This window comes from Tiliqua scincoides, chromosome 1 (genome assembly GCF_035046505.1).
Source record: "Tiliqua scincoides isolate rTilSci1 chromosome 1, rTilSci1.hap2, whole genome shotgun sequence".
NCBI lineage: Eukaryota > Metazoa > Chordata > Lepidosauria > Squamata > Scincidae > Tiliqua > Tiliqua scincoides.
The window spans coordinates 17624703-17640199 of record NC_089821.1 but is presented as its reverse complement, the minus strand read 5'-3'; the positions used below and the strand labels follow the sequence as shown (position 1 = coordinate 17640199).

The following is a 15497-nucleotide window of genomic DNA, read 5'->3' as shown; positions in this document are numbered from 1 at the left end:
TAGTGGTGAGTCAAATCAGTGGATGCCAAATCAGTGGATAATGAGGTACAACCTTAATATTCCATTCCTGAATAGGTAACCGCATCCACCATTTCCCCTGTGCCCTACTGTAATGTACTCTTGGGGGATGTTTGAGGAAAGAAGGTGCTTCTTCCCGCTCCCCTTAAGATTTTTTTCTGAAGATGTGGCACTGGAATGCTACAAATATTTTCTCGTTGTAAATCTGCCTTGCCTGAAATGATATGAAAAGAACTGCTTTTTACTGGTGGTACAATCTGTCTGCACCCTTCCCCCCCCCCCATCTTGTACATGTCACTGTGCATCTTAGACTGTGCCTTAGAGCAGCTAGTTATGGAGCCCACCAGAGGACAGGTGACTCTGGATTTAATATTGTGCGGTACTCAGGACCTGGTTAGAGAGGTAAATGTTACTGAGCCATTGGGGAACAGTGATCATGCTGTAATCCGTTTCGACATGCACGTCAGGGGAAGAATACCGGGCAAATACTCACAAAACCCTTGACTTCTGACGAGCAGACTTCCCTCAAATGAGGAGGCTGGTTAGAAGGAGGTTGAAAGGGAAGGTAAAAAGAGTCCAATTTCTCCAGAGTGCATGGAGGCTGCTTAAAACAACAGTAATAGAGGCCCAGTGTAAATGTATACCGCAAAGGAAGAAGGGCTTGACTAAGTCCAGGAGGGTACCCGAATGGCTATCAAGTCAAGTTAGAGAGGTCGTAAAGAGCAAGAAAGCTTCCTTCCATAAATGGATGTCTTGCCCTAATGAGGAGAATAAAAAGGAACATAAACTGTGGCAAAAGAAATGTAAGAAGGTGATACAGGAGGCCAAAAGAGACTATGAGAAACACATGGCCAGCAGCACTGAGGGAAATAATAAAAGCTTCTTCAAATACGTTTGAAGCAGGAAACCCGCCAGAGAAGCGGTTGGCCCTCTGGATGGTGAGGGAGGGAAAGGGGAAATAGAAGGAGACTTAGAGATGGCAGAGAAATTGAATGAGTTCTTTGCATCTGTCTTCACAGCAGAAGACCTCAGGCAGATACCGCTGCCCGAATGGCCCCTCCTGACCAAGGAATTAAGTCAGATAGAGGTTAAAAGAGAAGATATTTCAGACCTCATTGATAAATTAAAGATCAATAAGTTACTGGGCCCTGATGGCATCCACCCAAGAGTTATTAAGGAATTGAAGAATGAAGTTGCTGATCTCTTGACTAAAATATGCAACTTGTCCCTCAAAACGGCCATGGTGCCAGAGGATTGGAGGATAGCAAATGTCACACCGATCTTTAAAAAGGGAAAGGGAGGACCCAGGAAACTATAGGCTGGTCAGCCTAACATCTATACCGGGTAAAATGGTGGAATGCCTCATCAAAGATAGGATCTCAAAACACATAGACGAACAAGCCTTGCTGAGGGAGAATCAGCATGGCTTCTGTAAGGGTAAGTCTTGCCTCACAAACCTTTTAGAATTCATTGAAAAGGTCAACAGGCATGTAGATGTGGGAGAACCAGTGGACATTATATATCTGAACTTTCAGAGGGCATTCAACACGATCCCTCACCAAAGGCTACTGAAAAGACTCCACAGTCAGGGAATTAGAGGGCAGGTCCTCTCCTGGACTGAGACCTGGTTGAAGAGCAGGAAACAGAGAGTGGGTGTCAATGGGCAATTTTCACAATGGAGAGAGGTGAAAAGTGGTGTGCCCCAAGGATCTGTCCTGGGACTGGTGCTCTTCAACCTCTTCATAAATGACCTTTAGACAGGGGTGAGCAGTGAGGTTGCTAAGTTTGCAGTTGACACCAAACTTTTCTGAGTGGTGAAGACCAGAAGTGATTGTGAGGAGCTCAAGAAGGATCTCTCCAAACTGGCAGAATGGGCAGCAAAATGGCAGATGTGTTTCAGTGTAAGTAAGTGTAAAGTCATGCACATTGGGGCAAAAAATCAAAGCTGCACATATAGGCTAATGGGTTCTGAGCTGTCTGTGACACATCAGGAGAGAGATCTTGGGGTGGTGGTGGGCAGGTCAATGAAAGTGTTGACCCAATGTGCGGCGGCAGTAAAGAAGGCCAATTCTATGCTTGGGATCATTAGAAAAGGTATTGAGAACAAAACGGCTAGTATTATAATGCCATTGTACAAATCGATGGTAAGGCCATACCTGGAGTATTGTGTCCAGTTCTGGTCGCCACATCTCAAAAAGGATATAGTGGAAATGGAAAAGGTGCAAAAGAGAGCAACTAAGATGATTGCCGGGCTGCGGCACCTTCCTTATGAGGAAAGGCTACAGCGTTTGGGCCTTTTCAGTCTAGAACAGAGACGTCTAGGGGGGACATGATTGAGACATGCAAAATTATGCATGGGAAGGATAAAGTGGATAGAGAGATGCTCTTTACACTCTCACATTACAGAACCAGGGGACAGCCACTAAAATTGAGTGTTGGGAGAGTTATGACAGACAAAAGAAAATATTTCTTTACTCAGCGTGTGGTTGGTCTGTATAACTCCTTGCCACAGGATGTGGTGATGGCATCTGGCCTGGATGCCTTTACAAGGGGATTGGACAAGTTTCTGGAGGAAAAATCCATTACGGATTACAAGCCATGGTGTGTATGTGCAACCTCCTGATTTTAGAAATGGGCTATGTCAGATGCAAGGGAGGGCACCAGGATGCAGGTCTCTTGTTATCAGGTGTGCTCCCTGGGGCGTTTGGCATACGGCTGCACAGGTGCCAATGGTGGGGTATAGGGCTATGTCAGAATGCCAGATGCAAGGGGGGAACCAGGATGCAGGTTTTTTGTTATCTGGTGTGTTCCCTGGGGCATTTGGTGGGCTGCTGTGAGATACAGGAAGCTGGACTAGATGGGCCTATGGCCTGATCCAGTGGGGCTGTTCTTATGTTCTTATCTTGGCTGGCAAGTTTCAGCGACTCTTCTTCCTTATTCTTATCCAGAATAAATACTTTGCATCAGTGTACAGCAATTGGGGGCAGGGCAAGGGGAGAATTGCCTTTGAATACATCCAGTTTGCATTATCTAGAGTATCTGGTTTCTAGCTGGGTCTCGGGCCAAACCTGATAAGAACTGAGCTCTTGTTTCTGCCATAGCAATTGGAAGACATGGCACAAGCATATAGCAGCTCCAACAATTATGAGCTTGGATTCCCTGTACTTTCTTGGTGTTGACTACTTTGCTTCTGACTTTCAAAGATTAAAATACTACTCTTTAATACTGTGCTATATATTCCAGTCCCATCTCCTGTTTCATCTTCTTCTGTCAGCAGCTTATTTGTCTTCTTTTGCCCAAAAGGTTTCCGATTTTATTGCTTGATAACTTATAGGGTCATTATGTATATTAGACTTCACCTTGAAAGCTTTTAACAAACTAGCTGTCTCAGAGAGGCCATGAATCAGTACTTACAGAAATGATAACAAATGTGTTTCTTCATAGGGTGTGTATTTTCAGGCTTGTCCATGCAGGACTCATGTATTGATTTTATTTTAATATCCTGGTATGCGAGTATGTGTCCATCTGCATTTACCTTGATAAAAATAGTAGGTCTATTGTGTTACTCAGCACCCCATGTGCTTCCATGTCTCTCCTCCAAGGGCTGCCAGCTTTTCTTCCTGTTAGGGTTGTACTTCTAACAGGTGCATGAAAGGCAAAGGTTTAGCAGGTGATGCTTTTCCTGGGGTCAAAATGAAGTGATGGGAAAAGTTTCAGTTCTTCATTCCCCTCCCGCTGGCTTTGAAGATGGGGCGGGGAGTGAAAGAGAGAGAGAGGGGTTTTGCAAGGAGACCCATCTCCATCAGATTTTCTGCAATTCTAAAGTGGATCACTAACTCAGCAGGTAGGGCTGCAAGTCACACAAGCTCATCAGTTCTCATCTCCTTTGCAGCCAGTGCAATTGCTCCTTTTATGTGAGCACAACTGCAAACAACACAGCAGTGCTAATCAGTAATTCATTTTTTATTGCTATGGGGCATAGCAATCAAAAACAAGGAGAGGCAAAGCAACAGGCAATCCCTTATTGGATGTGAGAGGGAATCCAGGGCTGAGAACAGGAGAAACAGACCAGGCTGCTTCACACCCCCAGTTGCATAAGAGGGCAGGGTTTTGCCATCTGCTTTGGCTGGCTCCTCTTTGTTTCCTCCTCTTTGCTGTCACTGATCCTGCTCACCCAGGCTTTCTCCTAGTCCCTCAGTTTACTTAAGTCTAAGAGTGGAAGCTTGCCACAAAGCACCCAGATAGCCTGCTGTCCTCCAGGGGCTCAGCTAGGCAAAGAGACTCTTTTGTCCCTTGCCAAAGGCTCTAGGAAATAATAGGGACATCTAGCTGATTCACACCAGATGTTGAGAGAAAAGTAACCATGGCTCAAAGCACCCAACTTGGCTAATCACCATGAAATGAGTAAAAAAAAATTGCAGGGGAAGTGGAGAAAGGTAAAATTTGGTTTAGAAAGACCATGAATGGCAGTAAACTGAAAAATATGGACAAAGGTGTGGACCGAGCCAGCCCACCCATGAGGCCAACTGAAACAGTCCTCTCAAGCCGCAGGTTGGTGGGAGGCATTCATCTCTGTTCACCTACTTACCTCCATTGCCTCTCTTTCTCCTTCTATTCCTTTGACTGGGAAAAGGAAGGAGGAAGAAGAAATGTGCAGGGGAAGAGAGTGCTGAACAAGAGCATGGGAGAGTGGGAGGAGCAAAAGATGGACACATCATCAGGTAAGGAGGGCCAGCATTAGGCCAGCCCTGAGTGTGGAAGAGAGGAGTGAACTGGACGGGGACAGAGCATCCCATTCATCCCACAAAATGCAGACAACCATTCCACAAACATGGAACAGTTGTGCTATTGTCCATCTACACCAGTGATGAATTACACATCTGGTTAGTTCGTCTTGAATAAATTGGATTTTTTGCTGCATGAGAAATTAATAGATAGATTACAGAGCTGGGATGTATGGGATAACCATGGGGAGTATGGGATAACCGTGGGGTGTGAATGGCAGCAATGTGTAACCTCCCCTCCCCCTCCTGGTAAAATGTGCCTCAACAAACAATGGTCATCTCAGGTGGAACAGGTTTTTCTCTTTCTCTTGCAGTACTAGAACCCAGTCACCCAATAAAATTGACTCAGAACAGCAAACTTTGCACCAGAGCAAAGTCAAGCCTGGTCACTGTGCATGTTTTGGTTTGAGCCACTTCAAATACTAACTATAGCTTCATCAACATTTTTGAGAAGGCGCTTTCAAGGCTATTGCGTGAAATTGCCATTTAGAATTCGACTAAATTTCTCCCTGCCTTCAAAAATCACAACTTAGTGTTGTCTTTGCATTAACTTCCAGGGCTTTTGAAACAGAATATAATTCTGTTTCTATTAGAATAGAAATGTATTTTTAGTTAAAACACTTATTCTTATAAAAGACTTTCGGTGCCATCTCGTCTTTGTCCTCTAGGGGGCCACAGGAGTTACAGTCTCTACACATGAACAATGGAGACTTACTAGGTATAAAAGTCAGGGCTTACTTTACTATGAAGCAATTGCTTGCAGCTACTGCACAGATTTCTAAAGGGAATGGTGTCCCCATCTTTTAAGTCATAAGAACACTTTCTCCAGTGTGGGTGTTTGACATTTTGCTTCTGCTGTCTAGTATAAAACCAGCAGTGATGATAGTAGCCTAAGAAAGGCATTGAGGCCCTCAGTTTGGCTGTACTTGTTGCAAGAGGCGACTAAACAGCCACCGGGTAGATGGGACTCGATAGCCTGGGAAGGCAGCTCATCTGAGAGAAGGAAAACTCTGATCCCAAACCTCCACTGCCTTGTGGCTACATCCAGTTATGGAAAAGGTTTCAGGAGTCAACCTTGAGGCAAAATCCGGAGCCGGAGTCCCTGAGGCAGTTCATGGCTGAACACAGTCACGTTCTGGCAACTCCTGCGACGCCGCTGGAACCAACCGTATTGGCCTCTGCTTTTCCATTGGACCATTTCAGCGACGTGGAGAGGGGGGATTTGCTGCATGGGTAACAGCCTATCCTCCATACCTACTTTACCCAGGTTTCGCGCACTGGAGAGGACACTCTGTTCCAGAACCACCATTCAGAGCGTGACACCATAGTCTTCCGAGACTGAAGGATGCCAACACACAAGAAAGGCATTCAGTGGGTATATAAGAATGTGTGTTTAGTTGATTCTGTTGCTCTGTCCTGCTAAGTAGGAGCCAAATTAGAAGAAAACAGAGAGTGAGATACCCCCTAAGAGCAAGGAGTTGTTGCTATTGTATAAGCATGTATCCCTAGGCCATATCCAGGTGTGTTGCTTTTTTTCTGTTGCAAAATGTTTGTCCAGGATCTGGCATCCAATTAGAAAATAAAATCACAAAAAGAGTTGTAACACAAACATTGTACAAACTTGGGCCAACTTCAAACTGTTTAAAGGCAGTCTTTGATAATTGTGTGTACCGTGGGATAGTTTGTAGATGTGTGATCCAGTAGCTTGTGTGGGAATTCAATTATAAATTGGGTGGAATTCAACATTGCCCCCAGGACACAAGAGCAGTTATGCAAATTTTCTGGCATCCTTCACCTGTGTTTCAGGCTCCTTGAAGAGAAACATAAAAAATAGAAGTTATAAGTGGGCTTGAACATTTTTTGCTGGTTGTGATTAATAGTACAAGCCTAGACGTGCTTACTCAGAAGTAAGCCCATTAACTTAAGTATAACTTACTTTAAGGTAAGTGCATATGAGACTACAGCATATATAGGCATGCAGCCTATATACCTTTACCACCAGGTGGTAGTTGTCTAAGGCAGGGGTGGAGAAACTTTCAACTTTAGGTATCCTGGAACTTTAATAATTGTGTAGAGGAGGGAATTTCAGCATGCGCAGCTTGTCAGCTGTGAGATGACAAGCTGCACTTGCTGAAATTCCCTCTTCTGTACAATTGTTAAAGATCCAGGATCCCGAAAGCTGAAAGTTTACCCACCCCTGCTCTAAGGTGAAACAAGTAGAGGAATCCCAGATAGCAGGATAACGGAGTGAGAGAGTCTATGGGCCAGGCCCTAGTGTGGTGCTCTAGAGCAGGAGTGCCCAAACCCCCGCCCGGGGGCCACTTGTGGCCCTCAGGGACTCACAATCCAGCCTGCGGGGAGCCCTCAGTCTTCAATGAGCATCTGGCCCTCTGCAGACTTGCTGGAGCCCATGCTGGCCCGACACAACTGCTCTCAGTGTGAAGATGACAAATGTGACCTCTCACATGAGCTGTGGGACAAGGAGTCCCTCCACTGCTTGCTGCTTCACATCTGTGATGCAGCAGTGGCAGTGAAGTAAAGGCTGGCTTTGCTTTGTGCAAGGACCTTTACAGGCCTTGAGCTATTGCAAGTCCTTCATTCATTCATATAAGTTCCATCTCTAATATATTCATTTATGTAAATTTATTCAAATTTGAAATGTAAATTAATTCAGCCGCCGACACAAAAAACTTTTTGGCAAGAGGGCCACATCATCTCTCTGACACTGTGTCGGCGGCTGAATTAATTTACATTTCAAATTTGAATAAATTTACATAAATGAATATATTAGAGATGGAACCTGTATGAATGATTGAAGGTCTTGCAATAGCTCAAGGCCTTGCACAAAGCAAGGTCAGCCTTTCCTTTGCTGCTACTGTTGCATCACAAATGTGAAACAGCGAGCAGTGGAGGGAGCCCTCATCCCACAGCTCATGCAAGAGGTCAAATGGTTGACTGTCACACTGAGAGTAGTTGTGTTGGGCTAGCATGGGCTTCAGCAAGTCTCCAAAGGGCCAGATTGGGAGTCCTTCAGGGCTGCAAGTGGCCCCAGGGCCAGGGTTTGGGCACCCCTGCTCTAGAGACTTGCCTTTTTCAAGGAGGCTATGGCTTATGCAGAAAACAGAAGCAGCAGTTGCGGGGGTGGTATTGATGGGGGTAGAAACTGGAACCAGTTGGCAGAACTGTGTCTTGTGGTTTGTTGGTAGCACTGAGGCTCAGAAATATTGGGCCCCTTGCTGACTATCTAAAACTGAATTGTTCTTCCAGGCTCGCAAAGTAAAGAGGCAAAATGACCTCTGGGGAAGCTGGGGAGAATGGGGTGAATGCAGCCGGAGCTGTGGTGGAGGTGTCAGTGTTCGGCAGCGACGCTGCTACTCGCAAAGGTAAGAGCCTTTTCTTTCCATCCCTATTTCCTGCTTCTCAAGAAAGGTGTGGGATGTTCCCTGGATGTGCTGTTACTCTGAAGGGATTATGCTTTTTTTATTGCTCTGTTACGAAAGACAGAATACTAATTCCACAGGAAGCAAATACCACAAAAGCTGGGATTCTCCCTCTTAGTGGCATAGCTAGAGGGGGTGCAAAGCACTAAGTTTTGCAGGCGTCTGAATGCGTTGTGCATGCGGCCCTCCCCTTTGGGTGGTGGGAGCAAAATGGAGGTGGAACGCTTGCAAAACTTAGTGCTTTGCACCCCCTCTAGCTATGCCACTGCTCCCACTAAACTGTTGTCTGGATTAGGCTTTGACACAGGTCAATGCCAATTTGAGGCACTACACACCGCTGACTTGCATGGTCTGTGCTGTAAAATGAATGGCTTCATAGTGTTATAGTACTGAAAACTACTGCAGTTTGAACATAATTCCTATTAGCTGAGCTTCAAAAACGTGTAGGCAGCAGTTCCAGAATGGGCATCGGTTGCCTAAGACTTCAGACGGTCATGTCCTCCTTGACTTTTCCTGCTTCAAAAGACTTGCATTTTTCTTCTTTATGTTTTGTGCAATTGTCCAATCTCGCAAAGTGGTTAGATGAGCCTAATAGCTCATGATGGGAGATTAACCTATAAAATGCTACCTCTTCTTCTTTAAAGGACAGGTTTATTCTTCAAACCTGGCACTCCATTCAGATCTTTTCTGTTTGCAAAACATACAGACACAGCTGCAGTACTGTAAACTAGTGTGGTGTCATCTTGACAAAAAAACCAGATGTCACATGACCATAAAAATGCCCAAGCTTGCTGTGGTAGGCAGAGCTGAATCCATTTAGATAGCGTTCTATATGAAACTATTAAATTGCCCTTTCTTTTTGTGTAATACTATTTCAAAACATGTGCTGTCTCCACAACCCTGTCCTTGGATCTTCCAGAAGTGTCCTAAATGTAGGGTTGATACTATGATCTTCAGACAATTAAGCGGTTTTCTTTTCTTTAGCTTTATATTTACACATTCTCTTTCCAAAGCCAGGAGTGCTACATCCTTTCCCACTACACTAGATGGTGGTGGAAGGCAGCCTTGCTGTAACTTTTAGAGAAAAATGAGTCCTACACAGGTAAGATAAAAATTTAGGAGTTCCCAGTTTAGCTAGAAATGCAGTTCAGATCTATTGCTAGTGTGTTGGCCTCTGTCTTTGTTCTTTCGTTGAGAGGAGCAGGAGAGGGAGAAAAAGCAGTGTATTTGGCCAAAGATGGGGGGGAAAGGCCTGACTGTTGTAACTGGCTGATGAGAAGCTGTGTGTATCTACTTTTGTCCTGCTAACTGGGCAAAGAGGCATTGTTTAAAATGGTTTCCTGTTATATTGAGTGGGGGAGATGAACTGCCCTCGTCTCCCCAGCATGGCATCTTTTCCAGCAGCTGTTGCTGGTGTCTCTTCTCCATTGTTTACATTGTGAGCCCTTTGGGGACAGGGAGCCATTTATTGATTTTATTTTACTATGTAAATTGCTTTGTGAACTACTGTTGTTGAAACGAAGTATATAAATATTTTTAGTAAAACTTTTGCATTTGAAAAAAGATGCTGCTTCAAGTATTGTGTGTTTAAGGATTCGCCTGCTGTCTCTGATCAACTTTTGCATTTGTAAAAAAAATAAAACCCAGATATTACAGGTATTACCAACATTCTGTAGTACTTAGAATTCTCTTCTCACAAGTAAATTGACCTTGCAATCCACTGCCCTGAAACTGCCACTTGTTTGGGGAAGCGGAGTTTGCAAAACACTTCACTGACAACTGGTGTCTTTGTTAGGAAGCATAAGAATGAACCACTAATTATGATTTATAATAGTTTCTGAGCTGTTGTAAATTCTTGTTTTGCCTTTTAGGACAGATCGTGGGTCCAGTTGTATAGGACCATCTCGAAACCATCGTTCTTGCAATGTTCAGGTAAATTGCTGAGTGAACTTTCTTTTCCAACTTTCCTTAGTCCTTCCCCTTCAAGAGCTGCATCGCTCTCAGTAGCCACATCCAGCATCTACTCAAAGTTATCATTGATTTTTTCTCCATTATCATGAATGTATACAAAAACAGAGAAACAGGTGAGTGTTCGAAGACAGTTACCATCTTTTCAGTGTATTTTCATGAGTGGTATATGGCTGCTGATCTAGGGGTTCTCAGACTTCCACTGCCATGACCTCCCTGTTCTGTGGTAGAGGGCACCGTGACCCACCTCCTTCTTTGGCACTGGGCCTCTGCAGGCTTCCACAGGCCTCTGGAAGCAACCAGAAGTGACTTTACTGTTGATTCTGGAGGGCTTCTGAGATCTGTGGAGTCCCAGTGTGCACTAGCGTTGCTAGGGGGGTGTGGGGGGTGCGGGCCACACCAGGTGACGCACCGGGGGTGATGGTGACATGCCCTGGGGGAGGACATGCTAACATCATGGGGTTAGGAGCTACCGCATCATGCCCTACACCGTTGGATGTGGAATGGCTAGCGGAGTGTAGTACAATAAACGGAATTGAAATTGCTCCTTTCGTTCAAAAGTTATGGCCAAAAAACCAGAAGGAAAAATGCATGGAGCCCTATGGAAAGTGAAAGTGAGCTGTATCACGCGTTTACTCATGAGTAGGCATACTTGCCATAGTCTGTCGGAAAGGGCAGGCTGAGAGGAATCGAACGACACCAGAATGGTCCCAATCCAATGAATGCAGCCCCCCTAAAAACATGTGAGAAGCTCCCCCCTCCCAGCTGTGAGTCTGAGCTGGAAAGGAAGCCACGTGGCTGTGTTTAGTCATGAGTAGGCAGACTTTCCTTAGTTGAGGCAGGCTGAGAGGCTCCAAGGAATGGTCCTCATCCAATGAGTGCAGCCCCCCAAAACACCGGAGAAGGAGGTTTTTCCCTCCCAGTCTATGGAGCCTTATGGAAAGCAAAGCAGCCTCACAGTCGCGTTTACTCGTGAGGAGGCAGAGGTGCCTTGGCTGGTGGTCAGGCCAGGCAAAGGGGAATGCCTAAAAGAACAAAAAGAACAAAAAAGAGGCTTGAATGGTAAGAGGAAAGTTTTCTATTTTGCACTTAAAAAGCCAGGTGGTCTTTATCTTGATGTGCCTGAAATAGAAGAACTTTAAACTGGGCACTGGGGAGGCTGGAAATCTCACTGATTCTTTTGGGGGGTTGTTATTGCAGGCAGACCACTATGGGACTTACTTCAGAGTAGACATGTATAGGATTGGGCTCACAGGCTGCAATTCTACCCACACTTTCCTGAGGGTGAGCCCCATTGACCACTATAGGACTTACTTCAGAGTAGATTCACTTGGTGGAACAGGACTGGCTCCCCCTTATTTAATTATTTTATTTTAATTATTTATAATTATTTATTTTAATTGCTTGATGATGTCACTTCTGGCCATGACATCACTTCCAATGGGTCCTGGACAGATTGTTATTCTAAAAAGTGGGTCCCGGTGTTAAAAGTTTGAGAACTGCTGCAATAAATTGTTAGTAAGTTGACATGGGTGTGTGTGTGTGTGACTCTACAAGTTTTCAAAATCACTAAAATCAGAATTTGGAGGAATAATACCATCGTGTTATATATCAATCAATGCACAATTTCATGCAGAATGCAGTGAAATAATCCACATAGAAATATCTGTGTTCTAACAAAAGGTACAGCCAAGAAACTGGTGGGGGTGGGGTGATGGTACATCACCACGCCCACCTGGGGTGTTGCCCAGCCTACTACATAGGGTGACATGCAGGCGTCCCGCACCTGGTGGCGCGAATCCTAGTGACGCCACTGCCAGAGTGGCCTCCGATTGCATCCATAGGGCTCCAGTTCAGAGCCAACTGCATGTAAGTGTGGATGGGAGAGCCCAACCCAGGACCCACAGGACATTGGGTTGAGACCCACAGTTTGAGAAACACACTGTTAAGGTATAGAATTTGGATGTTGAAATTTTCTCAGGATTAATGTTAGACAATGTGGAGTACAAAAATGTGAGCAATGAAGATGGCCAAGGTCTGGAAAGAAGGCTTATGAGGCAAGATTGAATGAACTGCTGTGTTTAGCCTGGAGAAGACTCGGGAGGGACACAAATACTTGAAGGGCTGTCACATAGAATAAATCTTTGACCTCCTTTATATTGCCCTTGAGGGCAGAACTTGAAAGAATGGACTTAAGTTGAAGGAGAATAGATTCTGTTTGAACGTTAGGAGAAATAGTTAAAGTAGTTCAACAATGAAACAAATTTCTGTGGAGACGGGGGTCTCTGCTCTGCCATATCCTGACCTTCTGGGCCAATGCCGAGCCTCTCAACTCTGCACCAGCAAAATAGCCAGTGAGACTTGAAAAGCCCCATTGCCAAGCATGGGGCTTCCTTTGAGGAACTCTCTGGCTACTTCTTGGCACCAGCAGGATATAGTGGTAGCCACTTTGGCACCACTGATCCAGCGGGCACCGGGAAACAGGATTAGGTTGGTGAAGAACCTTCTTAATAATTCAGCATCCTCTTGGCACTGGAGGGAGAGGTCTTCCTCAGCCTTAGGCAGGAGTCTCCAAACCCCAGCCCGGGGGCCAGATGCAACCCACAGCAAGCCTCTTTCCGGCCTGCGGCCAACCGCATGTCCCCTGAAAGCCCCTGTCCCACTCAACTGAACATGACCAGAACTGTGCTCTGATGGTGTCTGGAGGGTGTTCTGAGGTCCAGAGAGGTTGAATGAATGAGCCCATTCATTCATTTATTCACTCATCTAAGTTCCATCTCTAATTGATTTATTTAAATTTTATATTTAAATTTTTTTTCCGGCCCTGCACACCACGCCAGATATTTGATGCGACCCTCTGGCCAAAAAGTTTCGAGACCCCTGCCTTAGACTGTCTAGTTCCCCCACCCCCGTTGCCTCCAAGCTCTGATAATTTCAAACCAACATAAGGGACATTGAGATTTTCTGCTCCCAAGTCAGGTGAGCAAACTGAACCAATGAGTAGGTGTGAGTTAACTAGGAAGAGTCCAGCCAAGGCTGTTATTCTCTGGGGAGACCAGACAGTCATGGGACACCAATGCACTTTTGAGAGGGGAATGTATGTGGAATGTGTGACCAGAATGGAGAATGTGACAGAATAGTTTCTGTCTTGGTATACAAAGCCTTGGTATACAAAGCCCTGGCATTTGGGCGGGGGGTGTTTCTCAGGAAAGAGGACTTGTTCATGACAGACACATTCAAGACATTCCTCCTTGTGAACCTCATTCTCAATTTTTCTCTCCTCCTAGAATTGTCCTGAGGGCTCCAGAGACTTTCGAGCAGAGCAATGTGCTGAGTTTGATGGGGTAGCCTTTCAAGCAAAGAGATACAAGTGGCTTCCTTATTATGGAGGTAATAAAAAAGTTTAATCCTACTGATTCAGCTTGGACAACCTGGGGAATTTGAGTGAAAGGAAGTGGTTTATTCCAGAAACAAAATCTATGGAGACCACAGTGTCACGTTCTGGAAAATGTCTAGAGCAGTGGTTCTCACACTTTTTGCACCGGGACCCACTTTTCAGAAGCAGAATCTCTCAGGACCCACCAGAAGTTATGTCATGAAAGGAAGTTACATCATCGAGCAAGAAAATTTTTAACAATCCTAGGGTGCAACCCTACCCACACGTACCCAGGAGCAAGCCCCATTGACTACCATTGTTAAAAGCATATGCAGAGTAGCCTATTAAAAGTACAGATCTGTAATATTTTCCCAAATGCAGTCATATACCATGGGAGCATCAAGTCTAATAAATTAAAAATAAAATTCTGAAGTGAATGGGGACCCACCTGAAATTGGTTTGCAACCCACCTATTGGGTCCTGACCCACAGTTTGAGAACCACCAGTCCTAGAGTATGTTGGAATAAATCTTTCAGGGTTTGTGAAAGGTCTATCTGGCGATACCAAAGCCACTGCAGCATGTCGTCCTCCAAATTTGCAAGATTTCGTAGGCTGCCTTAATTAAGAAGTGACTTGAAAATAATTTTAATTATATTTATAAACTAGGCTCAGTCACACCTGCTTGCCCCTTCTTTACTTAGCCTCTTTTCACAAATGAGGTCTGCTCCTCTCTATAACAGTCACCACCCTCCATTCGAGTTGGGGCCAGAGAAGACATCTGGCCACATGGCTGGTTCAGGAGATAATGGTGGATTGATAACTAATGGTGCACTTCAGGATTGATAACTGAAGTTTGTGGATTGATAACTAATGGTGCACTACTTCTGTTCACAGCTGGCATAAAAGTACATGGAAGTTGAAATGCAAATCTTCCTTCAGGTGTGGTCTTTAGTTTTCAAAATTATATTACAAGTTCTGCACTGCAATATGGTATTTCACCTGTGTGTGAGTTGCACAAAATAGGCTTAAAGGCAGTGTCACTTGTGAAAACACCCTTTATTTAAGGAACCCAGAGGCCAAGCATACAGAATGCATCAATGTTTGTTTCAAGAAGATTTTGCTTCATTCAACACATCCCAGTTTAAGAGATTGTACATACCCAAAGCCAGGAATAATTTGTGACCCAGCCTTTCTATCCTTGCTCCAGGCACTATATATTATTCTTCTAATGTTTACAAGGATTGCTTGTTAAGGGAAAGTGTGCTATGCTATGTATAAATGGGACCTTAATAAGAATTTATTTGAGTTTGGCAGAAGACTTCAATAAGAAAGCAGCAGGAGCTTTCAGGTGCATTTGTGGGGGATAATTGGTGTTAAGTAACTTTTTTTTTTAACTTCCCTCACAGCACCCAATAAATGTGAATTAAACTGTATCCCAAAGGGAGAGAACTTCTACTACAGGCACAAGGAGGCTGTGGCTGATGGGACACCCTGTGAGCCAGGGAAGCGCAATGTCTGTGTGGAGGGAGTCTGTAAAGTATGCATTTGTACCAATTTTTTCTCTCTTCTAATTGCAGCTTCCTATCATCTTATTAATAACATTTGTGTCCTATCATTCCTCTAAGGAGCTTATGGTGGCATATTTGAGATTTTTCCTTATAAGTTTTGTGAGGTAGGCTAAGCTGAGAGATAGTGACTAGTTGCCCATGGTGATCATGTGATTTCTTACCTTTTGTTCCAGCCATTTTAGCAGCTGGGAGCCATAATGCATAGGGAGCCATGATATGGCTGGAGGGAATAAGGGCTTGTGAATTTCATTGTTCCATCTATCCTCCAATAAATCAAGCATTGGTCCTTGAGGCTTAGAGTCCTTCTGATTTCCTTTTTCACGGCATTGACTACCTCTGAGAG

At 44.6% G+C, this 15497-nt stretch overlaps 1 protein-coding gene across 1 annotated transcript in view; it reads left to right on the top strand.

Annotated features, from left to right (window-relative positions):
* The first annotated feature begins 4477 nt into the window (after positions 1-4477).
* Positions 4478-15497, top strand: part of PAPLN (papilin, proteoglycan like sulfated glycoprotein) — a 48828-nt gene continuing 37808 nt past the window's right edge. The window contains exons 1-5 of the mRNA XM_066622980.1: positions 4478-4573; positions 8070-8185; positions 10114-10174; positions 13498-13600; positions 14993-15123. Coding sequence (XP_066479077.1) covers positions 4478-4573; positions 8070-8185; positions 10114-10174; positions 13498-13600; positions 14993-15123 — 507 coding nt within the window. The remainder of the gene's footprint in view (positions 4574-8069; positions 8186-10113; positions 10175-13497; positions 13601-14992; positions 15124-15497) is intronic.